We start from the raw sequence: 26603 nt of genomic DNA, 5'->3' as shown, positions 1-26603 counted from the left end.
GGTGGGGGACGGTGGGGTGCGGGCAAGAGCCTCTCTCTAATTGGCTAGGTCCCCCCTTCCTCATGATGGAAGGGACAGGGGTGTGTGGAAAATAGTGGACATGAGTCCTAAATTTTACTTTGTACAAAAGACTATGAAAGTCTGCATTATAGACTTTTTGCTGATGAGAGAATTCCCAGTGTGGCGTTTTAAACAGAGGTAGATGAATAAATATACAAGTGACTCAATATCTTGTATAACTAATGATAGAAAATCAATTCTGCCAATACAGTATTCCTAAAAATACAGTATTTGGATGTATATTTTGCCACAAGATTTAATGAAAACAAGAAAAAGTCAAAATCTCATGTGTTCAATTTATATTCTGTACACTTGGTTCCATTTAATGCCGAAAGTCATACAACCTGAACATCTTGTCTCACTGTTCAAAACATGCAACAAAGTGTTGGTTTTCTGTGCACACGGACTACGAGAACCCGAAATAGAGAAATTTACTCTTTCAGTGTGCGATACATAAGATTGCAACATTAGCAGTGAAAGCATTAGCGAATCCACCAAGAAAAGGCAGAAAAGAATTCAACTAAAGATCCGAAAATCTAATTGCCTCTCACCATGCTCCAAGACAGACGAAAAGCAGACACTGGCAAATGTAAGGTGCAGGGCTTTCAGTGCTTTCAAGTTCTACTTATGCCATAGGACATACTTGTGGATATCCAGTAGTGGGCACAGCATCAAGTAAGCCAATGCATGCGGACATTGTGCTTTCAAAGATCTAGTTACTGGGATTTTATTAAGAGCGGCAACTCTGAGAAATGGTTTTGAAGGACGTCAGTACCTCTTCACTCCCCAGATCTGGACCATGCTTTGAACTTTTGTTGAGGGTGCCCCACGATTCATTTTGGAGGTATACCTGTGAATTTAGTACATGTGGAAAACTCAAAGACTGTTTGAAAAGCTGGAGCTACTAACATACCCAGTAAACAGCATATTTCCTACCAAGACACTACACCTCTGCCCTCAGCTACCGAATGTGTACTTAATCATTTGTACTTCTACATTACCTTTCTTGGGGGTAGCCCCCGAAGAAGCATGTGTAGCGCTGACTGACTGAGATCCCATGACAGGCAGGTGAATCCTTGGAGGTGAGAGGATGGAGGAGGGTCCACTCGTTGATGGCGAGTAGCTGAACAAGGCTGAAGTGTAACTGGGTCGTCTCCCTTCCCGGCGGTTGCCATCAATGGCAGCTTGGAGTTCAGCCGGAGAGCTGAGAGACTTCTTCTCACATTCATAATGGTACAAATATTTCATGTACCTAGAGATTGTGAGAGAGTAAGCTTAATTATTACATGCATAAGCAGTGACAAAACCATTATGTATGAAGTAGGGACATCCAACAGCTTATTGCATCTGTGCAAACATAAATCTTGAAGTCTAAGCAGAGATTGATACTTACTGTGTGCGGAGAGTAAAGGCTGCACTGGTTATGGAAGTCGGTAAATTCAGGCCTTTTGTGATTTCCCTCCAAATTTTCTTGTTGATAACCTCAACCAGGCCACCTTTTTCAGTCACCAGCTTGTAGAGCATATACAGGTCTAAGAGCTGCTTAGCCATTATCGGAATGCGGCTGATGGGGGTGCCTGTAGTGAAAAGGGCATGAGGTTTAAAGAAAGACCAAAAGAGAGGTAAAGACAAACAATGAAGTGAGCACTGCAAAGGGAGGAAAAGGATGGCACCAATTAAAGTGTCACAAGAACAGAAGCTGGGGAAACAGTTTGCAAAGGTGAGAGTACATAACATTAGATGGTTAAAACAATGCGAGGAGATCCATACCAGTAGTAAAAAGGTTTGGAGGAAAGGTGTTTTGGAGTGAAAGGGGATAAGGGTTAGAGGGAATTGAAAAGTGTGACGAGAAGGTGAGTTATGAGTAGATGAGCAGAAAAGTGAGATGAGCATGAATACAGCAAGGTAAAACGCAATAAGATGGAGTTAAAGAAAGAAGACATGGTGAGACATGAAATGAAGGAGAAAAGCAGAATAAGTGCCCATTACATGTGGGTTCATATAATCATTAAGATGAATAACTAGTTAAGGCATCCTCATGTATGTCAGAGGTAACCATATCACTGTTAAGAAGGGCGGTGTGCATGCAATAAGCTTAACTTTCCTCCCCTCACTTTTTCATGCAATAACCCAACCCTTTAACCACTTGCAAGCCTTACGGTTTCTTAGTCAAACAAATAAAATCGAAACACCAGATGAAAATAAAATGGTACTTAAAGCAAAAAAACGAAAGAGCAGCAACAAAAGGACACTAGAAATCTGGTGCACCCTATGAAGGACAGGGATGGGGAAATGGTTGCTTTGCACCCAGTTCTTCAAAGTATAGTCTTATTGGAATAAGGTAGAATTGATAATTTGGAAATGCACAGAAGTCAGATTTTGAGCGCAGTTTGACAAGAAGAGCTCATCTTAACTGAACAAAAGATAAAGATGTCTAGTCTAGAGAACCGATCTTACGGTAGGCATAAGAACTTCCTGAAATATGTTACTGAAAAGCAGGGCCCCTCTTATACATACACTTGCCCAAAAAAAACAACTTCAATGAATTACTAGTGCAGCATTAAGGTGGTTGTGGGGTGTGGGGGAGGGGGGGGGGGAAGGCTTTGCTTTACTTCAGAAAGCAGGTGCACAGAAAGCTTATATTTCACACCTTCTTACTCTTGTCCACTTTAGACATTTCATAAATATCTATATTAAAGGCTGACATTACACTCTCATCAATGTACAGACGTAAGAGAAGTCACTTTATATTTCTGCATTTCAGGACAAATTAAATTTCACCAAGACTGACGTCTTACCCAATTAACATTCTGTGCTTAGAATAGATGTTTAAAGGCACTCATTTTAAATGGTAACATGAACAAATTAAATATTCATGAGGAACAGTATTAATAAATCATTTGACTACAATATGGCCTCATTAAAGAGAACATAAATCACTTAGTTTCATGCGCCACGCCCCACGTAGGTGGGGCAGACTAGATAAAATTAAAAAGAAGATGGCTCCTAATATTTTATTTGTTTTTATCAATGCTCCCTTTTAAAATACCTACAGTATTTACAAGATGCCCAATTGCATTTGCTCTAAATCTCTATGGCGTAATAATACATCTTTGATTTATCTAAACTTTATCTGAATTTAGATTCTATCAATATGCATTTACCTCACAACAAACCTGTTTGCTTTCTAATAATCCCACACTATTTACACTGTGGATAAATTGAGAAAAAAAAAATAGTTTCTCTTAAATAGTTTACGTGTCTAATTGGCCTAATGCTAACACATCACCTATACTTACAAATGATCCGTTTGCTCACTATAACAAGCATTTACAATGCAATGGTCTCGGCATTGGTAAAGTTAGAGCTATTGGCATTGCTCATGACATTATTTTTGTTTATGTGTTTGTTTTTAAAACATTTAAACAAACGGCATTGTCATGAGCAATGCCAATAGCTCTAACTTTACCAATGCCGAGACCATTGCATTGTAAATGCTTGTTTTCTCCTTAGTTAAGGGCTTTGTTCTCGAAATCCCGTCTTGGTGGAAATGGCTTTATTGACCCGTATGTAGTCCGTGTCCAATAGAAATGCTTTCAACCTAATTGAAAACCCATTATTCCTAACTTAAAGTAATACGCTTTGCTCTGTCACTTTGTTCCTATAATGAGGCGGCAAAGAGAGAGTGTGAGGGGATTTTTTGTGAACATAAAGCCGTGTTTATTACTTTCCTTGAAGCCTAGCTTATCGCAGCTTGCACATCTTCGCATCCTGGCCCTCGTCCCTGAGTCCACCCGGGCCTTGGGGTCTGAGACTGGGGAGGAGGTTTGGCTGCGGGAGGGGGGTGGGGGGGGAATTTGTCTTAATTTGCATGTAGGACGAGGATAACTAAGTCTAGTTTCCCTGAATCGTATCTTGCGGTGTTGTTGATAACATGCACTTTAGAGTAGCCAGCTGTTTCGACACATACTCTGTAGAACACGTGCAACTTCTCGGCTAGATGTAAAGAGCAGTCCGCGACCTCGCTATGACCCCTTCGGCTGTGGAGTCGTATCCTGTTTAATTTCGGTGGTGTTTGTGGGTCGCTGCTGCTCACTGGGAGGTGCGGTGTTGCTTTCTGTTAACTGCTGTGCCCTGTTAGATTCGATCTGTACCCTATGCAAGGAGGTTTTTTTTGGGGGGGGGGATTGAGTAATGTTTCCAAGTGCCTTATATGGACACGCGCTCACGGGTACGGTGGAAGGCGCAAGGAGTGCCTCGAGGATGAGAATGTTGAGAAATTCTCTTAAGGTAAAGGCTGGAGTTGTGAGGAATGGTGCGAGGGAGAGTGTGGTGAAGAATGGTGCAAACAGGAGGTTATTGGTGAAGAATGTTAGTGGCAGGAGACTTGGGTGGAGAGGAATGGTATTGGGACGACATGGAAGCAGAAGGTATGGCACTAGAATAACAGTGGTGAGAATTCTTCGGAGAGGAGTGGTTGGGGGGAGGAGATCAGTGCTGCAGAATGGTTTCTGAATTACACTTGAGTGGCCAGTAGTGGTCTTGAGGGAGACTTGAGTGGTGAGATTTGGTGCAGGAAGTTTAGGAGGGTTGGGCATGAGAAGTAGTGCACAGGGAGATGGGAGCAGGGAAGAATGTTACTGTGGATGAGCGAGTCCGCAGCTTGGAAGGGATGGTGTTGGCTAGAGACGAAGGAGGAAGGACTTTTTCTATTTCATATCTGGGCTTTTATAAATTGTGAGACTGCTTCAGAATGCTGCAGTGGTGGTATGTTGGAAACATTAAACCGGTTCAGGGAATACGGTAAATTTAAATTTAAATTAACTACTCTAGAGTGAAAAAAGTGCAGTAATTAACCTACCGAGGCCCCTGGTGCCAGAAGATTCACGGATGTGCCGCAGTGGGGAAAACGTGCCGCGAAGGTCAAGGGAGTGCCCGGGGGAGGCCAGAACAAGCACACCGCTGCCTTTCTCCGAGGCAGAGCAGAAATGCCTCGGAGAAACGCAGCGTCCTTTTCGGATTCGGGGGCGTGTTTTGCTGTTGTCTCCTCCCTGAGACTTCTCGCAAAAAACACGCCCCCGATCAGAAAAGGACGGGGCCTAATAGGAATGACTGACCTCTTCTCCAATGGCTGGCCAGCATTCAAGAGGCCAGCCAATGGAGAACAGGGGAGAAGAGGGGCGGGTTCAAGCCCCTCTTCTCCAAGTCATTAAATCTCGGAGCGAGACTGCGCAAGCGCAGCCTTCGCAGCAGAGACCTAAAAAGCACATCTGTTATATTCTCCTCCTTACCAGTTTTTAGATCCTCTTCTGTTATACATTTTAGAAGATTAAGAATAAAACATTGTTAGACTGCATGGAAAAATAAAAAAATGCCTTGGGTCGCACAAATATTTGACAGCAAATTTATGTTCAATCAAATTGTTTATGCCCAACTTCCTTTTAGATTAACTATTTCTGCCTATATAAAATGTTTCCTCAGATTTTTGCCAAGATAACAAATTCAACTAATTTAGATCCTATAATTGATCATTTTTATAATACAATTTAGAATGAATCAACTCCTAAAGCTTCTCAAACATAAAAGTTATTTGTATATCGATACTGAGATCTGTTTCAGGTGGACCTTGCTTAGCAGCAAGCTCTCCAGATCTCCTGGAATGATTCATTTTGGAAATGTATCTTGACTAAAAATCTTTAAAACTGGATAAACTGCTAACTAAACTCACACTGTGCAGATGTGGAAGGTAGATATATCCTTGTGTATAGGCCGTTATAAGGTGCAGAAGTATGTTTAGTAAATGTCTATGTACCTAATGTAGATAAATGATTTCAGAATGCAAGAGGTGACCCTGCCGTATGTGGGTGTGTCCGTGCAATGGGTGCAATTTAACTCATATTGGACTGCACCCTAAATAGAATTCCACGAAACCTCAGCCCGAACCGGGGATTACCAGGGTGTTAAACGTGATGACTATATTGGACTGCATAGATGCCTGGATAGCACTTAATCCAGGGACAGAAGGAATACACGTTATCATTCTGCTGTACACTTGGAATTCCTATAGCCTGATGCCCAGTTTGGGGTAGAGGGCAACAAGTTTTCATGTGTATTTTGCCCTTGGGACAATTAGACCCCACCACCTGCAGCACAAACCCTTTGGCTGCCAGTTTGCAGTATCACATTATGGATAAGGGAAGGGCACTGTCTGCAGTTTAGGTAATATTTTTGCCCATATGTTAATGCTGTTCAAACTTTTATTTATAGTTCCTTAATTGAAGGCCTTCATCATTAGGGTGAGAGTTCTAAGTAAATGTTGTAAGTTCCGACTGCCCTACTGACAGTGGTTCCAATATAAAAATATGTACACAAGTTTTCAAAGTTTAGCAATATGATGCTTTGTATAATGCTCCCAGAATGCTCTCTAATTTGATGCAAATATTTGCAGAAGCTTGAAAGCAAGACTTATTATTTGCTTTCAAAATAAAATGTTCAAAAAAAATGAAAGCAGGAAAAAAACATTTTGCTAAACTACTGTAAAATTTCAGGTACCATTTCGTAGCAGCATCATTTAGTAACATGTGTTGATGCATGCTAGTAAATCCAAAAATACTCATAATGGAAAATCAGTGCAACCAGTTTCAATTAGATTATAGGAAACAAAAATAAACAAGCAAAGCCAGTAGGTCTGAAATTGGTGGTCAGCTTTCTAGTTTTGTTATTGTGTGACTTGTTTTGGCATGGTTTTTGTAAACCCTTAATGTTGTGGGAGCTGCCGGGCCCTCACCATTATAACAAACATTGGCAAAAGCAAAAATTGTTTTTTGGTCTCAAAAAGCACACTGCCACAGTAGTTACTGGCACTGAACATAACTACTTTGTGTGCCTATATGCTCCTTGTGAAACAGCAGAATGCGGTCACTCACACTGAAGCCAGCAGATACAGAGAGACAGAATTATAATTAACACAAAAGGTCACGGTCAACGTCAGATCAAATTAGGGGCCCAATTATTAAAGAAAGTCTCAAAAGTGCACCCATGGTATATGTCCTTGCATTAAGTGCAGCTATATGGATTTCATGAATTCCCAAGAATTTTCATAAGTAGGACAAATAGTACTCCTAGAATATATTTGTGAACTGCATATTAGCATGAGCAGATTTGCTCATGCAAAAATTTGAGTGTTTGCAAGTCCACTTTCCCTCCAACCACTTTCCCCCACCCCCTCCAACTCTAGAAGAAGGGTTTACGTCTGCCATTGTCAGGAGTAAATTTCCAACATTTCTCAGTATGGGAAAAGATTAGAGAAGAGTTGTTGAAATCACTTAAAACATGCACATTAGTAGGTTTGCACAGACTCAAAAGGGCATTCTAACCCTGGAACTATTGCTTACCACTACCTTCAGCCCCAGTATGTAGATCTGCGGAAACGTAGCAACATAAGGGGACTGCAAGTATTCAAACACTACTATGGTATAAGCACTAGCATAATCAGAGAGGCTATATCAAAGCTCTTAAATAATAAGACTGCTGCCATAATTTGTCACCGCACTATGGTAGGTTTGAAATTCCCCTTCCCGTTGAGTTACACAGGTTATGTTCGGTTAGCAATATGTGGCTAAATAGATGCTATTTGTACTCATGTTATGCAACCCACTGAGTTATCCTCGCAACATGTAAGCTTAGTTAGCTTGTGTGACTCCATTTTGTATTTTGCAATCACTAGAAGACTGCTTGGACTGTGCTCGTTCTAGGCCTCATTTCTCTGTTCGCTTGCCTCAGTAAAACACTGTACTTCGCTATTTTCACTCCTGTTCAAGGCTGTTACCCGACTTGCTAATGAACTGATATTTTTTCACTGCCTTCCAATCTCAATGTGTAGCTCTGCTCTCACGTTAGGAGACGCTGAGACTTGGCGCAGTGACCTCGGAGAACTGATAGTGCACCCATCTGGCAGGTGTTAGCTCATCTCTCTGTACCTCCTTTGGTCATGCCAGTAACTTTCCATTAGAGGCGTGGCCGAAGTCTCCAGAAGGGTTTATTAAGTATTAGCGTACCCTGGGGAGTCAGTCCCCTCAGCAGACATCTTAGGGTGAAGGCCTGACTGGGCTCCTCTGCAGAGTGTATACTAAAAGTAAGTTTGTATTCTCTACTGTCTGACCGACTCTTCATTTTGGGGAAGGCATAGCAGGTGGTTGTAAATAACCCGCGTAGCCCTAGAGGGCCTGGTCCTTCAGTTGGTGTCCGAACAGGGACCCTGCAAAGTGATCTCACCCGTAATTGGGTTGTAGGGGCCAGGGTGGTGTCTGGTTGGTCGGGCGGAATGGGGCCCCATATACACAAGACCGAGCTTGGTTCTCGCAGCTGCCCCGCCGTTCCGATCGGGCTGATCCTCGGCTAGTGGTAACCGACTGGGGTCCTGAGAAGGCGAAACCTTGGAACTGACCGTTTGATCTGAACAGTCAGCAGTGGAGAATAGCTTGACTCGACCGGAGTGCACCAGGTGAGTGACTTGGTTTTTGGGGGAAACGGTGCCATTCTTGGTCGACACAAAGCCTTTGGGATGTGTCTTGATGCAGTCCTCGGACTGTCTTGTCTGCAGTTTCTGAACTACCTTGCTTGAACGACACGAGTCGACGGGCTGTCTCTTGGTACGGTTTAACACGGTCTTGGTTTGTACTTGGTGGGTTTGCGGACCCTTGTAAAGGACAGAGTGTTTGCGAACAGTCTGACTGACCAATTGGTCATTCGACATGCGTTTTGAAAAAGGTATGGGCTGTTTGAGAACAATCTGCCAGGCCAACTGGCAATTTGCATACATTCGAACAGGTCTGGGGCTAAAGCCTGTCCTCTTGAACTTGAAAGGTCTTTAGACTGTCGTCCTAAATGTGAGGCAGCTTCTGGGCTCATGTGTGATTCGTTTGGGTGTTTGGGTGGGGTAGGGTCTGTGGACCAACGCCGATGATAGTGTTGGTGAAATACTTGGTTGAGTGAGTAGTGACTGTAGTGACTATGCTCTCCGGACAGTTGGTTTTCACGTTGTGAGTGATTCTATTTTATGTATCTGCAGTTGTTGGTGTTTTTGTCCGTTAGGGACAGTGTGTGTGTCTTATATTAAGATGCCTTGTTTAAGTAGGTTAGGCTGTTTCGGATGTCGATGTTCTACTGATGCTTGGTTGGAAGAGAGCCAGCCTGCACTTCCGGAGGGTACCCCAAATTTTGCCATATATGTCAAACATGGTATTGGCCCTAATATGTTAAGCACATTGTGGAATAAATATACAAGAGACAATGCTGAGCTGCAATGGCCACTTACTGGCTCGTTTGATTAACAGAAAATACATTTCCTGCAGGACAAATGATTTGCTAAAAGGAGTAGGCAGTCCATGTTTGACTCTTTGAGAGTGTGGCAGAAAGAAGCAAAGCAGCGACGCATGCTAGCAGAGAAAGAGGTTCGAAGGAAGCCGACACAAACTATTACACAAAAGGCGATAACTTATGAAAGAGAAAAGACGGAGAAAGGCATAGAGTGCGCAGATAGGAAATTCCGACTTCAGACTGACAAGTGTTATGTTACTAGAGAGGCGGATGAGCTAGTTGAGGAACTCTTGGATTCTCGCCCTCCACCACCTATGCTCCACAGCGGATATACCCTACTGTCCCCACATCCCAGCCCTAGGAGTTGTTCCCTCTGATGCGGCCGCTTCTAGAATTACTGCCTCAGCCCCATCCCCACTTGCCTCCATTGTATTGCCGCCAGCCACAAGAGCGGACCCTGCTACTTCCCCTGTTCTGTCCGTTCACTCTCCTGCCCGGTCTTGTCCACTACGCCCCTTTCACCCCTACAACTCTGTCACCATACATGATGGTACCGGTCTCTACATCCGTTCCTTCCCCTTTGAGTGTAACGCCCCAAACATCATTGCATACTGAAACGCCTGCTCGTGGAATTCGCAAAGCCAACTGGGCAGCAGCGTGAGATCACATGGATAAAGTGCCCTCTGCTGTCGGTAATGAGAAGAAACAGGTGTTGGCGAATCAGGCAGCCCAATGGGCCCGGCACCCGATCTATAGTGTGGAGGATGTGTGGAGTGTTATGAAAGATTATGAGCCCTTCATACAACAGCATGCTCTTAAGCACATGTTCGCCACGCTGATAGAATTATGGGAACAGTTTTTCCAGGGTACCGCACCACAGATTATGACATACGAAACAGAGTACATGTTACGGATATGGCCTCGAATGAGGTTTTTAGTAACGCAAGTACATTAGTGAGTTACCGAGGCAGGTTACTCCAAAAGATTCCGATGTTAGGGACACAGCATTCCATGAGGGAAGTCCATCCCATTTATCATCCTGAAATAACGGAACTGGGTGACTCCACGGATACTGTAATAAGACAGCGAGTTGACGCTCTGTTTCAGGAGCAATGGATCTACACTCCTTGGAAAAGGAGCGAGGTCCTTTCCCTAAAGAGTCAATTGCCGGATCCAAGGAAAAACCCCACTGCATATTACAAGGAATTGACAGAGGCGGCCTCCTCCACAGTGAGGACGCTAGCTGACAGTTATTTTTCGGCTGGTAGGTACCAGTGGATATATGGAGACCGGTCCACACGCAGGACCATGCGTAGGAACTGGGTTGCACATGGGACGAGATAAGAGTATGGGATAAGGAGCGCAAGCCTGGTGAGAAGTCAAAGGCAGAGCTATTGGCTTTACCGGGATGTATTATCGCCTACATGCACTCCCTTATCCCACCGAAGAGAGTGGATTGGGATAAGTGGACTGTGTGTCGTCAGAAGGACGAGTGTGTCGGATTTCTTTACCAGATTTGAAGGGGTGTTTCTGGACTTTAGTGGTCAGGATTGGTCACAAGAGGGTGGCGTCTGTTTGTTTGTGAACAGACTTGTCACTAATTTGCTCCCCGAGGTTGCAAATAGGTTGCAGGCCTCGGACAGTACCTGGACGACCTCCTCTCTGTCGGTCGTATGGCGCAGTACTATGAGCATAGAGAAAATTAGGATAAGGAAAAAGTAGAGAAAAAGTCGAAAGATTTGAAGACAAGGTTGGTGATGCAGCAAGTTGCAAGAGGAGGGGGAAGAGGACGTGGCTCGGGTTCAGGTCCACGGCCCCCTCGATCTAACAGAGGTGGTGCTTCAGGTACACCTGTGGGACCCAACCAATGTGTTTACTTGGTGGAACGAGTGTCCGGAATTGTTGCAGAGAGGTGGGGCTCCGAGAGGTCGGGGTTTCGGGGGACGAGGAGGAGGAGGCCGAGGGGTTGCAGTCAGAGGACAGGTCTTCTAATAGACAGAACGGGAACAATTTTGAAGACAATCTGGGAAGAAAATACTACCATGACGACTATCATACGGATGAAGTGACGGGGTTGTCTCATAGTTCGGACAGCCAGAGGCAGGGCAAGGGACCAGTTTAAGTGCCTGTAGATCAGCGTGGACCTTACGTTGCTGCAGATTTAAAAGGTACTACTGAATTTTTTTTTAGTTGATACACAGGCTATCAATAGCTCTGTTTCCCGTTCACTGGTCCCAGGAGCAGCTCTGTCTGGCCAAAACAATGTTTCGGTGGGTTTCTCAGGCGTATCGGTTATTAGCCCCACTTCCTCTGCCTATTAGCCCTTTCACGGTTGACTCACCATTTCTACTGATGTCACATTGTGGAGAGAACCTACTAGGACTGGATCTCTTAAAAAGGTTGCATGCGACAATTTATTGTTCTCCTGAGGGAGTTTACATGACTCTTGCCCGCAAGTTACCTGTGCTAAACAATGCCTCGCTAAAGATGCCCCCCTTCCTCCCGAGTTACAAGATGTGCCACAAAAGCTATGGGCTACAGGTGATACTGATGTGGGGTTGCTTCAGATCCCGCCAGTTTCTATACAGATCAAGGATAATGCCAAATTGCCCTGAATTCCCCAATACAAGAAATCCCAGGCAGGAGAGAGGGCTTTGTTGCAAATAATACAGGAAATGATTAAGTCTGGTGTGGTTGACGAGACGGCTTCGAAAGTGTGCAATAGCCCTATCCTCCCTATCCTCAAATAGACACCCTTGGACTCTTCTGATGCCCATCCTGACGTTTATTGTTTTGTCATTAATCTTAGAGAGGTTAATAAATTGTGGTTCCCCAGTTTCTGTGGTCCCTGACATTACCACGATCCTGACCATGATTCCCCCGTCAGCCAAATTATTTTCAGTGACCGATTTGAAAAATGCTTTGGCATATCAATCCATCCAGATAGCAGATATCTGTTTGGATTTGCAATAGCCGGTCGGAGTTTTAGATTCTGTCGTGCTCCACAAGGCTATACAGAAAGCCCAAGTATTTATAGTCAAGCTTTGAAAATGCAATTGGATTCTTTGGAACTTCCCCGGGTAATGTGTTGCTGCAATACGATGACGATCTCCTCGTGGCATCGGACACTAAAAACTGATGTAAAGAAGCCACAGTTAAGTTACTACTACATTTGGCACACCATGGACACAAGGTGTCCCTATCTAAATTCCAATATTGTTGACAGGAGGTCACCTACTGTCGAAGGAGGGTCGCAAACTAACACCTGAGCGCATAGCTGCTATTACTAATATGCCTGTTCCTAAGACCCAACGCGAGGTACACGCGTTCCAGAGGATAACTTCGTATGGTCTGCACTGGATCCCGAACTTCTCCTTACTAACAAAACCCCTTTTTTACTTCACCACCAAGCATGTGCATGAACCCCTACCTTAGACACCTGCATTCCAGCAAGCTATTGAACAATTGAAGGTTGCGCTTTGTTCTGCTCCTATGCTTTGTACTCCTGAATACCAGAAGCCTTTTGTGCTTTATGTACATGAAGAGGACGGTTGCGCGCTTTCTGTTCTAACACAGGGTTTCGGTGGTAAGCAGAGATCTTGCACTTACTTCTCGGCTATCCTTGATAATGTCGCCAGAGTGCTCCCGAGCTGTCTGAGAGCTGCCGCGGTGGCAGTGGTATCCATCAGGCAATTGGACGGGCTCGTCCTCGATACTGACCTCACAGTTATAGTACCTCATGCTGTGGACACGCTTTTGAACAAGACAGACGCAGCACCTCACCAGCGTGCGTCTCACTGGATATGAGCTATCATTATTTTCTCCGCACATTACCATCAAAATATGCGCTACCTTGAATCCAGCCACGTTACTACACTTCCCTTTAGAAGAAAAGGACAATGATGTCCATGATTGTTTATTTCGGACCGAGGAGAAAACAAAGGGACGGGTAGACCTGACAGATGTACCCTTATCTAACCCCCATGGGGAACTACATGTCGATGGCTCTTGTTTAAAACTGCCGGACGGCACTACTACAGCAGCCTATCCAATCACCACATTACACACTGTAGTTGAGACATCTCATCTTCCATACCAGTCGGCCGAAGCAGCAGAGTTAGTTGCCCTCCTGAGGGCCTGTGAATTGAGGGAGAGACTGGCTGTTAATGTCTACACTGACAGCCAGTATGCATTCGGGGTGGCCCATAATTTTGGGCGCCTCTAGGCAGAGAGAGGTTCGAGACCTCGCATGGCAGAGAATACAGCATGGTCCACTAATACTTAGATTGTTATCAGCATTGACACTTCCTGATAAGCTGGCTATAATGAAATGTAGTGACCATAGAGCAATCACAGATGATGTTGAGAAGGGTAATGCTTTTGCGGACCAAACAGCTAAGGAGACAGCTAGATTAAAGATGAACTAGAATGATAATATCCCTAAGGTTGCCGCGCACTTAGTGAAGCACTGTACTATTTATCTGATGCACAATCCTGGTAGGGGCACCCCTACACCTGCTGGTAATTTTGAACTGCCTTCCTTCCCTAAATGGATTGAGGCTTACCCCACTAAGGAGAATACGGCCATGGCAACGGCAAAGGCACTTTTAAAAGAGTACTTCCCACGCTACGGATTGCCACGCGTGATGACAATGGAAGCCATTTCAATGCCAAAGTCATTCATTTGGTGTGCAAGGGCTTACAAATTAAGCAGAAATTCCTTGCAGCGAACCACCCCCAATCAGCAGGCCTTGATGAGAATTACAATGGTACTCAAACTGAAGCTAGCAAAAATTCATGAAAGTACAAGATTACAATGGCTATATGCGTTGCCCTTAGCATTGTTTTCCACGAGAGTGACCACATTCTAGAACAGGGCTGTCACTCTATGAAGTGGTCTTCGGGCGCCCTGCTGTCTGGGGCATCCCAACACCCAAACGTTTCTCCAAGATAGAGTAGCCTCTTTCGATAGACTATCTGTACCAATTGTCTTGCTTGCTCACCAACAGATACACACCACTCTGTAACCAGTACCAGAGGGGCCCAGGCATCGACTGCAGCCCAGGGATTATGTAATGGTTCGACATTTCCAGCTCAAGACCCGTCTGGAGCCGAGGTGGAAGGGACCTACCCAGGTGTTGCTATCCACCCGCACGGCTGTTAAGATAGAAGGCCGGAAACACTGGGTGCACGCGTCCCATGTTAAAAAGGTGCCCCTGTCGCTCCCATGCGACGCCTGGGTTCGGGTCGGGATCGCCGACCAGAAAGGTGAGCTGGTGCCTCGCTTTGTCCCTTTCTCTGACGCCCGGTTGAGAGGGGCACAGACGGACAAAGAGAGTGACGAGGCCTTATTCAAGGCTATTCCTCCTGAGATAAGTGCCGCCCGGATGTTTCAGCTCCTGGTGTTCAAACATCGGAGTCCCGAGACCCAACTAAATGTGAATTCCTGCCTCTGTCTGTGGATGAAGAAGTGCCTGGGCGTACCAGGTATAATCTGCGGCTCCGGGGGATGTACAGTGCACCAGCAGGGCAACCCAGGAGTTGGGGAAGGACTTGAGCTTAGGGTGTAGGTGCTGTGTCTCTGGTGCCTATTTTAGACTAGAGTGAAGAACACTGGTGCAATGCCCTGGACACATGACAGGATCGTTGCCCTATCCTAAAAGAAGGATATGTTTCTCAGTAAGGGCCGCAGATTGTTTTTCAGCAAGGGTAGCGATCGTGCAGCTCCTCCATTGGAGTGCGTGATGAACAAAAGGAGCCTGCCTATGAGGATCATAATGGACACAGGAAAGACGAATACCACTCTGGTTGGTTGTATTTGTGGCTCCAATTCTTAAAAGTATTTCCTATGTACCCATTTGGTCGTGCAATCATGAGAGAGGAGCAGCCTCTATTGACTCCTCCGATGCAGCAGAATGGTCCTGGGTGGTCTAGCTGGTCTACTGGAAGTAGGGTAGTGGTGTTCATTCTCCAGGTGACGATAACATTATTTGTAGTCTGGTATTTAGAGGAACAACACCCTGTGTATTCTTTGATAGGGACTAACACGGTTCCAGCTGATAACTCGTTTAATACATTGACCCTGCATAGAGACAAACGTACACTCATAAAGCATTCATTAAAATGCCTCATCAAGTACATAGCACTACTAATGCCACGAAGTGCTGGGTAGGTGGACTACTCCCCTCAGTTATGCATATAAATTACTTACTGATATCGGTGCCCTTGTCCTATTTAGGTAGCTGTGAAGCTTGGTTTCAACTACTATCTATGGTTTATATGCATAACTATGCGGATGCGATGAAAATGACAGGTTGACTATGAGGCAGTTTTGGATTATATAGTGGTACATCAAGGATGTACACCTGGGGCAGATGGAAAGGAGGGCACCATACTGTCAGGCGCGGATCTAGGGCGCCTACCGGAAGTACAGTCAGAGGAGGACTACATCCCCCAGAATCCCCGGCTGTATGGAGGCGTGGCCAAGATGGGTAAATACGTGCGTTGCGAGCCAATCAAGGCGCGTAATACTGGATTGTGGTTTGGTGCTGGAGAAGACGCCCAGCAGAGAACGAGGAAGACGGGGGTGTTCGCGTCTGTTACAGTGTTGGAAGAGGGTGCCTGGCCGTGGCAGAGTGCCGCCGCGAGGTACGCGGCTCCGGTAAGTCAGTTCCGGCTTCAAGAAACTCCATGCGGGACGCTGACGTAAGCGTCGCCGCATTTCAAGACCTCAGGACAGAAAAGAGGTTAGGAACGGTTTCGTTCCACCGGACGTGGAGGGAGACGCGTTGGGACTATCAGAAGGAAACAGGTATCTCTGGAACCCGGGAGGGGCGGCTCATTTCGGGACAGTATATTGTTGCCAGAGAGGAGGAGGATAGGGGATAAGGAGTACGAGACATTTGGTCATCCCTTTACCTTCGTTCTGGCGAGGAAACAGGAAGCGCTAGAACTCTACATGGAATTAATGCTGGAGTAGTGACTTTGGGATTAGGGCAATTAAGCATCAATTCGAGAAGCGCTCAGTAGCGCCACAGGGGAAGCAAACAGGGGAACGAAGGGGAGAAAAGTCTGACAGATCCTGCTGGTGTTGGAGGGGGCTTGTCCTCTCGAGTCTGAGGTTAAGGCTACTTAACTACGGGTGCAGTGGTATGCCTGAAGTGACGCATTTGGTATGAACACTTAGTGAGACCTAACAGAGTAGTTTACCTTGTGGTTGTTTCCTATGTTCTTTTATGTTCTTTCTTTGCAGGGCTCCCAATCCCCGCTGTCCCCCTTATATTCCTTTTCCCTCGCCTAATTGCCCTGGTACTCTGTGTTTCTGTAAACCAGAGCCGGGGACGTCGGGAGCTGGAACCCTTGTGCTTCATTCGGATCTACAGGAGCCACAGCGGAACGTGACAGAATTACGCGCCCACGATAATACTCCTGTGGGTTCGAATAAAGCACAAGCATGGCGTCGTTAGACGATGTGTTGCAGGCTCTCCTGGTAGTGCAACAGGAATTGGCCGCCTCAAAGGCAGAAACGGCCGCCCTGAGAGAAAGGGTGGATCGGCAGGGTAGAAATCCGTTTGACGCCACACAGTCTTCATCACCTATACAGGTGAACGTGTCTCCTCCCATACCCCTGGCTAGCCCGGAGAGGTTCTCTGGGGATCCCCACAAGATCCAAACCTTTCTGACGCAAATAGCCTTGCATTTTTCGTGCAAACCCACTTCCTCTCCCTCTAACCATTCAAGAGTGGCTTTTGCAATCTCGTATATGACTGGGGACGCTGCCAACTGGGCTGTGCCCTTGGTCAAATACGACGACCCCCTGCTGTCAGATTGGAACGCCTTTAGAAGCGAGTTCGAGCGGGTATTTGATCGAAGGGCCACCACCTTCTCGGCTGACCGAGAATTGTTGGAACTCCGACAGGGGAAACCGGATTTAGTAACGTATCTGACCCAATTCAACCGTCTCGTTGCTGAAACGGCATGGCCCGAGGAAAAAAGAATGTCCCTCTATTACCAAGGCTTGCGCGATGACATGAAGGACGTGCTGGCCCAGATAGATCCGCAGCCCTCCACGTACACGGATTTGATGAATCTCACGTTGAGACTAGATCATAGATTGTCTGTACGAAGGGGAGAGAGAGTGTATGCCCATGTAGAGAAATCAGAGAGCGGCAGCAGGAACGCCGGAACCCCTTCTGAGGTCCAGACAGAACCCATGGAGGTGGGTGCAATCCGGGCCCCGTTATCTAGGGCGGAAAGGGAAAACCGCAGACTAGTCGGTTTATGCATGTACTGCGGCAATAAGGGCCACTATGTTCGGGACTGCCCCATAAAACCCAAGAAGAGCGGGTACGCTGGTATGAAGAAAGTGGCGGTGACCACGATGCAGGTCTCCCTCCCAGACACCCTGGCTACAGAACAGAGCGTACAGGTATCCGAACCCCGTGCGTTGCAGTTGCCTTCTTTGGCGGTCATAGAATCAGTCGCTTCTGAATCACACGTTATGCTAACCATGCGATTGACGGTGGGAACAAAAGACCATGAGGTCGGAGTAATGGTTGACTCCGGGGCCACCGGGGAATTTCGTGGATAGCGGGTTGGTGAAGCGGCTGGGGTTAAGGCGCATCCGGAGAACTAGTCCGGAAACGGTATGGGCGGTCGATGGGAAACCTCTTATAACAGGGCCCATCACGGAGGTCACTGAAGCACTGACCCTGACCAAACAGGGACCTCTTTGGGATCATGTGGAAGAGGTCGCCTTAAATATCATCGAGGCTCCCCAGTATGAAGTGATCCTAGGGATGCCTTGGTTAACAACCCATAATCCCACGATAGATTGGAAGAGGAAAACGGTGGAATTCGAAACCGAGTATTGCAAAGGGGAATGCGCTAACGCACACCGAACACATCTTCTTGCCCTTACCCAGGGGTATCACATTCTCACGGCCGCTGAGAAAGAGACGGTACTTCCCGCAGTATATGACCAGTATAGGGAAGTATTTAGCGAGAGTAAGGCGGAAGACTTGCCACCACACCGCATTTATGACTGCCAAATAGAGTTAATCCCTGGGGCTATCATGCCCTCTTGCAGAGTGTATGCCTTATCTGAGCCGGAGACAGAGCATCTGCGACAGTACTTAGAGCACTACGTAGAAATAGGGTTCATTAGACCTTCCCGTTGTCCGGCAGCGTCGCCTCTTTTCTTTATCAAGAAGGCTAATGGCGAATTGAGGACGTGCATCGATTATCGCGTTTTGAATAAAAACACGGTACGCAACCGTTACCCTCTTCCGCTCATCCCTGTCTTGCTGGACCAGGTGAAGGAGGCAACCATTTACACTAGATTGGACTTGCGGGGGGCCTATCACCTGGTCCGGATAAGGGAGGGTGATGAGTGGAAGACGTTGTTCAAAACGCGATATGGTCTTTTTGAGTATAGAGTAGTATAGAGTAATGCCGTTTCGGCTGTGTAATGCCCCGGCGGCATTCCAATACTTTCTCGATGACGTTCTCAAGGAGTATATCGATAAAACAGCTGTGGTATACATAGACGATATACTGATATATTCCAAGGATCGTAGAACCCACAGCACACGTTTCGCAGATACAACACAAGTTGAGAGAGAACAATTTGTTTTGCAAGTTGAGCAAATGCGAATTTCATGTCGAGAAGGTGGAGTTCCTGGGAGTGGTCCAGAGTCCTTCGGGGTTGAGTATGGCTGAGAGGAAGGTGTCCGCTGTACAGGAGTGGCCTATCCCAAAGACAGTGAGAGACGTACAGTGTTTCCTGGGCTTTTCTAACTATTACAGGAGATTTATCTCTCACTTCTCACAGCTCGTCTCTCCTCTTACCCGGTTGCTAAGGAAAGGTCACCCGTTTTCATGGACTCAAGAGGCTATGCAGGCGTTCTGTGAGCTAAAACAAGCGTTCACTACCGCCCCGATTCTACAGCATCCCAGATCCGACTCACCGTTCATAGTAGAAGCGGACGCTTCTGAAATAGCAGTGGGGGCGGTACTCTCACAACGGGAAGCACTGTCAGGACAACTGCATCCCATAGCCTTTCTGTCTAGGAAATTAACCCCGGCTGAAACACACTACACGATCGCTGAAAAGGAGTTGCTAGCCGTGAGAAAGGAGTTTCAGGAATGGAGGCACTACCTGTGGGGGGCTACGCATCCAGTAACAGTGTATACTGACCACAGGAATTTGCAATACCTAAAGACAGCCCGACATCTCACGCAACGGCAGATGCGGTGGATGCCGTTTTTTGCAGGTTTTGACTTTGTCATCACTTTCCGACCTGGTTCGGAGAACAAAAAAGCAGATTGCTATCTCGACAAGCCGGAGGACATACGGCTCGTCGGGAAGTCCTAGAGGCCATCATTCCCCCGGAAAAGGTGATATGTGGGATCAGGGCAGACACGTTTTTGAACACTAAGGACACACCGCACTCTGGCGCAATGGCTGCAATGGGAGGAACAGGGAGCGGATCGACAAATGAAAGGAGGGTTGCCTTTTTTTCGGGACCGGTTATTTGTTCCGTCAGTGGCGCTGCAGCGCCAGGCTTTCGAATGGTGTCATGAGTCGCTGATAGCGGGTCACCCCGGGTGTACAAAGACTCTTCGTCTCCTACAACGTCACTTTTGGTGGGAACGCATGAACGAGGACATCCGAAGATGGATACAACAGTGCGACGTGTGCGCCCGAGCCAAGGGAGACCGCTCGAAAGCCAAAGGCAAGTTGGTCCCGATGCCGACTCCCGCAGGGCCCTGGCAGAACATCAGCATCGACTTCGTGGTAGGTCTACCGATGGACCAGGGATGCAATGCGATCATGGTGGTGGTGGACAGCCTCACCAAAATGGGCCATTTCGTGCCGAGCAAAAACCTACCCTCGGCCAGTCAGACCGCGCAGTTGTTGCTATCTCAAGTGGTGCGACTGCATGGATTTCCTGGGGTGATCGTATCGGACAGAGGCCCGCAGTTTATTGCGCGCTTCTGGAAAACATGGTGTAAGGCCCTGCAGGTGGAGGTGGCCACGTCCACCAGCTTCCACCCACAGACGGATGGCCAGACCGAGCGTCTTAATCAAACGCTCAAGACGTATCTACAATGCTACCCCAAGGAAGCAAGCGCTTCATGGGTATCGCTCCTCTGGTTGGCTGAAATCTCCTACAACAATGCGTGGCATAGCTCCATCAAGGAATCTCCCTTTAGGGCTACCTACGGATATCACGCCAAGGTTTTTCCGTTGTCTTTCCCCGCGGAAGTACGGGACCAGCCCACTCTTGCTGCCCAGTTGCAGGTTCTGGGGAAATTGCACGAGCACCTCAAGACGAATCTGGAGAGAGCTAAGGGCCTTTACAAGGCATGGGCTGACCGCCGTCGGCAAGACGGACCGTCCTATCAACCGGGCGACAGGGTGTGGTTATCCACGAAATACCTCAGCTTCAAGTTGCGCAGCGTTTTTCATCCTCGCTTCATCGGTCCATATCCCGTGGTTCGCCGCATGGGCTCTGTGGCGTATCGGTTGGCTTTACCTGCCTCTTTGCGCATCCATCCGGTGTTCCACTGCAGCTTACTGAAGCCGGCGGCGGGGGCAAGGAGGGTGGCAGCCCCGCCGATTTATCGGGACGGCCATGTGGAGTACGAGGTGCGGAAGGTGTTGGATTCCCGATTTCGGAGGGGTCGGCTGTGGTATCTTCTGGCCTGGAAGGGTTACTCGGCAGAGGAAGATTCCTGGGTCCCGGTCTCGGATGTCCACGCGCCTAAGGCGGTGGGTTCATTCCACGCCCGATTCCCGGGCAAGCCTGGTCTTAGGAGGCGCACGGCAAGGGGGGCATACTGTCAGGTGCGGATCTAGGGTGCCTACCGGAAGTACAGTCCGAGGAAGACTACATCCCCCAGAATCCCCAGCTGTATGGAGGCGTGGCGAGCCAATCGAGGCGCGTAATACTGGATTGTGGTTTGGTGCTGGAGAAGACGCCCAGCAGAGAACGAGGAAGACGCAGGTGTTCGCGTCTGTTACAGTGTTGGAAGCGGGTGCCTGGCCGTGGCAGAGTGCCGCGAGGTACGCGGCTCCGGGAAGTCAGTTCCGGCTTCAAGAAACTCCACGCGGGACGCTGACGTAAGCGTCGCCGCGTTTCAAGACCTCAGGACAGAAAAGAGGTTAGGAGCGGTTTCGTTCAATCGGACGTCGAGGGAGACGCGTTGGGACTATCAGAAGGTATCTCTGGAACCCGGGAGGGGCGGCTCAGTTCGGGACAGTATATTGTTGCCAGAGAGGAGGAGGATAGGGGATAAGGAGTACGAGACATTTGGTCATCCCTTTACCTTCATTCTGGCGAGGAAACAGGAAGCGCTAGAACTCTACATGGAATTAATGCTGGAGTAGTGACTTTGGGATTAGGGCAATTAAGCATCAATTCGAGAAGCGCTCAGTAGCGCCACAGGGGAAGCAAACAGGGGAACGAAGGGGAGAAAGGTCTGACAGATCCTGCTGGTGTTGGAGGGGGCTTGTCCTCTCGAGTCTGAGGTTAAGGCTACTTAACTACGGGTGCAGTGGTATGCCTGAAGTGACGCATTTGGTATGAACACTTAGTGAGACCTAACAGAGTAGTTTACCTTGTGGTTGTTTCCTATGTTCTTTTATGTTCTTTCTTTGCAGGGCTCCCAATCCTCGCTGTCCCCCTTATATTCCTTTTCCCTCGCCCGATTGCCCTGGTACTCTGTGTTTCTGTAAACCAGAGCCGGGGACGTCGGGAGCTGGAACCCTTGTGCTTCATTCGGATCTACAGGAGCCACAGCGGAACGTGACACATACACCTTGACGCCTGTATGAATGTTTTCACAGTCCACGAAAATGTCACATGATTACGAAACGAAGTACTAGACTTCCAAGTATTCAATGTCACTGAATATTTTAAATGTTTCCAAGAGCGCAATATCACTGAAGATAAAGCTATGCCCGTTCCTGTGATAAATGCAACAGCTCGTGTCTGTGTTCAAGCGTCAGGGAAGGTTTCCGTAGGACAGAGCAATTGTAATTATACCTATCAATGGAATACCACTAGTAGTCCACCCTTGCGGATACCTACAAATGTATATTTCATCTGTGGGGAACAAGCTTATACTCTGCTCCCTAGGGGGTGGTTTGGCCGGTGCTATCTCCCTTACTCATTTGATTAATACCTCACTCCAACAAGGAGTCGTACCCTCGAGCTGGAAGAAAGCTGTGGTAAAAGCCCTACTGAAGAAACCTTCTCTCGATCCTGAGAACCTGGCGAACTACAGGCCCATTTCCCTACTCCCAGGAGTCAGCAAGATCGCGGAAAAATTAGTCAACAGGAAACTCTCGCAGTTTCTAGAGGCCAATAACAAACTAAAAAGTTCCCAGACGGGCTTCCGACCAGGGCAGGGCACGGACATCGCCCTCCTGGCAGCGGTAGAGGAGGCCAGAGCGCTATTGGATGGGGGAGGATCAGTGGCAGTGATCCTCCTCGACCTTAGCGCGGCGTTCGATACCGTCGACCATCAACTCCTTATCGAAAGATTGGCAAGAGTTTGAGTGGAAGGTACAGCCCTATCCTGGCTGTCATCTTTCCTGGCCCAACGGTCCTATCAGATTTGGGAGAAGAACGCCCGCTCCTCCGAAATGCCCCTCCAATGTGGTGTGCCTCAGGGCTCTTGCCTGAGCCCCACATTATTTAATATCTATATGTCCACATTGGAGGAGGTTATCACCCCATTCGGAGTGAGCGTCGTCAGCTATGCTGACGACACACAATTAGTGGTGTCTTTGTCCCATCCCAAACAACAGAAAGCTGATCTCTTCAACTGCCTTAAGCAGGTTCATCGTTGGATGAATAGATCAGCCTTAAAACTAAACGGGACAAAAACGGAGGTCCTTATACTTGGCCCGAAAGGAACCTCACTTCCCCTGGATAGTTGGCCAGCCTGTCTAGGTCCTCTCCCTAACCCAAAAACAGAGGTGAAAAGCTTGGGAGTATGGATCGACTCCGATCTCTCATTTATTCCGCAAGCAAAGAAGGTAGCAGGGACCTGCTTCGGTCTTCTAAAATCTTTGAGGAAAGTCCTGCCCCTTCTTCCCCCTAAATCCCAAAAACTGCTAATCCAAGGTCTCATAATATCGAGACTAGACTACAGTAACGTGATTTATCTGGGCGCTCCCGAAACGACCCTTAATAAATTGCAGAGAATTCAGAACACTGCTGCCCGGATCATCACAAACACCCCGGCCAGATCATCTGCTAAACCCGCTCTCAAACTCCTCCATTGGCTCCCCATAAGGGAGAGAGTCAAATTTAAGGCCCTGTGCCTGGTCCACAAAACGTTACATAACCAAGGCCCCCCTATCCTCAGCAATTTTGTCACCCCTTACATTACCACTAGATCCCTCCGCTCTAACGCAGAAAACCTCATCAATACCCCGAGATTCAGGAAAGTCCGATCAGGAGGAAGACGCTTCTCGGTACAAGCTGCCAGTCTTTGGAATTCACTCCCCCATGACTTACGTCTTGAACCACAATATCTGCGCTTCAGGAAGCTGCTAAAAACACATCTCTTTCCCTAGCTTCCATGCCCCCCCCCTGTTTTGATTTCCCACCCTTCCTCTCTTTTGCTCTTAGCTCCCGGGCCTCAGATTTGTTGAATTAGGGTTTTTAGCGCTGGGATACCTCCGGGTGACTATGCGCTTTATAAAAATAAATAATAATAATAATAATAATAATAATAATAATAATCTCTCCTTCGTACTGCCCCCTATTTACCTTGCACCGTCCACAGACCACAAAGATCATAGGTTGCATCGTAGGGATCTTTCCGTGCACCGAATTAAAAGAGTTGTTAATACAGATGATATTGATCAAACGGATACCTCCTTACAGCAGTTCACTGATATAATGAAGGGTATTGTGCCATTCTGGGGTCCCATGTTCAATAGCTGCAACATACGTTGACTTGCCAGAGTAGTGGAGGGAGTCATTAACACTACTGAGAGTATATTGACTAATATTACAGTTGAGCTCCAAGCTACAAGAAACGTCTCGCTCCAAAATCGGATGGTTTTAGATGCCATTCTAGCCTACAGGGGTGGAGCATGTTGCATCATTGGCAGCCGCTGCTGTGTGTACATACCAGACAGTGCCCCGACTGTATACTCTGCCATACAGAAATTACACAGACTTGCCTCAGATCTATCAAGACAATGGTTCATGGTCCCTTACAGGGTGGCTCTGGGGCCTGCTGACTTCATGGGGTTGGCAGATATTTCTTGTCCTGCTAGCTATCGCAGGGGTCACCATTACCTGTTTGTGCATCAATTGCCTCCCAGTCTGCTGTACGTATTGTGTGAGTAAACTCACCCCCAGCATTACGCTGCCCAAACAGGATGATAAGTACTCCCCCATGATGATGCAAGAAATTCAGTCAATTATGTTGATAGACGAGGGAATATTTGAGTACTAAATAACGTTTCTTTCATGCTCACATTTGCTAGGTTTTTCAATTTGCAATATGAATGACTATGTAATTTTCCTTCTCCCACTTAGAATTGTAAAGACCCTGCCGGATAGCAATAAAGCTCTTGGCCACATATGCTAAAAGGAGGGTCTGTTAGGTTTGAAATTCCCTTTCCCGCTGTGCAATTACGCATGCTATGTTAGGTTAGCAAAATGTGGCTAAATAGACGCTATTTGTATTCACGTTATGCAACCCACTGAGTTATCCTCGCAACATGTAAGCTTAGTTAGCTTGTGTGGCTCCATTTTGCAAGCACTAGAACTCTTGGGCTGTGCTCGTACTAGGTCTTTTTTCGCTTGCCTCAGTAATACACTGTACTTCGTTACTATTTTCTCTCCTGTTCAAGGCGGTAACTCGACTTGCTAATGAACTGATATTCTTTCTCTGCATTCCAATCTCAATGTGTAGCTCTGCTCCCACGTTACGACACAGACTCTGCGCAGTGACCTTGGAGTACTGAGTGCGCACCCACATGGCAGGTGTTAGCTCATCTCTCTGTACCTCCTTTGTTCATGCCCGGCTCAAGCCGGTAACTTTCCATTAGAGGCATGGCCGAAGTCTCCAGAAGGGTATATTATGTATTAGCGTACCCTGGGGAGTCAGTCCCCTCGGCAGACATCTGAAGGCCTGACTGGGCTCCTCTGCAGAGTGTATACTCAAAAACGTAAGTTTGTATTCTCGACTGTCTGACCGATTCTTCATTTTGGGGAAGGCACAGCAGGTGGTTGTATATAACCCCAATTTGCCCTAGAGGGCCCCGTCCTTCAATTACATAGCGCCAAAGGGGCAAGTGGATTTTGTTACAGGACATGTAGATTTATGAAGCAAACTGCCCCATGGACAAGTAGATATTTTATTAAATTCCACACCCCTGCAGGACATACAGCAGGCTGAACAGGCTCCTTATATCCGAGGAACTAGGGGGATCTGTTTCGAATGAACACCTTAATAGATTCTCATCGGATAATGCCCCTATATTGGTCACATAAATGTGGTGTGGGCACACCCCTGCTATTCCCACGTGGAGTCTGCCATGCGAGCCCATGCAAGATGCAGCTTTTCAGGAAAACTTAACCAAGGTCCTGAAGGGGTATTTTGCCACCAATTAGGGTACGGCAACAAGTCGGGCGGTTGAATTGGGTGCCCTTAAGCTGGTGCTCCAGGGTTGTACCTTAGCAAAGTATATGGGCTAAAATCTCAACTACAGAGAAAGCCACAAGAACAAGAAACCAAACTGGCTCGCTTGCAAAGACGTAAAGGGGAGGTGGGGCAGACTGCCAAAGACAACCTGCTACTAGAAAATAGCATAGGGTACACATGGGCAGTGTTAGAAAAACTCACATGATGAGATTACCTGCAGTGGTTGCATAAGGATGGGGATAAGCCAGAGACTTCTTGTCTGGTTGCTCAAGAGAAAGACTACCCCACCCATGATCTTGGCGCTTACTGCAGAAAACGGCATGATGATCTCCACTCAGAGGGCGATGAACAATTACCTGAGACCTATAAAAGCCCAAGAGAGGGCCAGGAACTACGTATTCAATGATTCCTGGTGGGACAGAGGATCTTGGCTGCCAGACGATGGCTAGACTGTGTTATAGAGTGATATTACAGTTAAGGAACTTCGAGCAGTCATATGTGAACTGTGATACAAGGCCTCTGGGGTGGATGGGCTCCCATCAGAG

General features: G+C 47.2%; 1 protein-coding gene across 2 annotated transcripts in view; it reads right to left on the bottom strand.

Annotated features, from left to right (window-relative positions):
• The window catches only part of ARID3B (AT-rich interaction domain 3B), a 455909-nt gene that overhangs the window by 133316 nt on the left and 295990 nt on the right, over nucleotides 1-26603 (bottom strand). For both annotated transcript variants that reach the window (XM_085643782.1, XM_085643783.1), the window contains exons 5-6: nucleotides 1454-1637; nucleotides 1062-1312 (exon numbers count right to left, since the gene is read on the bottom strand). In XM_085643782.1, coding sequence (XP_085499908.1) covers nucleotides 1062-1312; nucleotides 1454-1637 — 435 coding nt within the window. The remainder of the gene's footprint in view (nucleotides 1-1061; nucleotides 1313-1453; nucleotides 1638-26603) is intronic.

This window comes from Triturus cristatus, chromosome 3_1, assembly GCF_964204655.1.
Source record: "Triturus cristatus chromosome 3_1, aTriCri1.1, whole genome shotgun sequence".
Lineage (NCBI taxonomy): Eukaryota > Metazoa > Chordata > Amphibia > Caudata > Salamandridae > Triturus > Triturus cristatus.
This window is presented reverse-complemented; position numbering and strand designations above follow the sequence as displayed.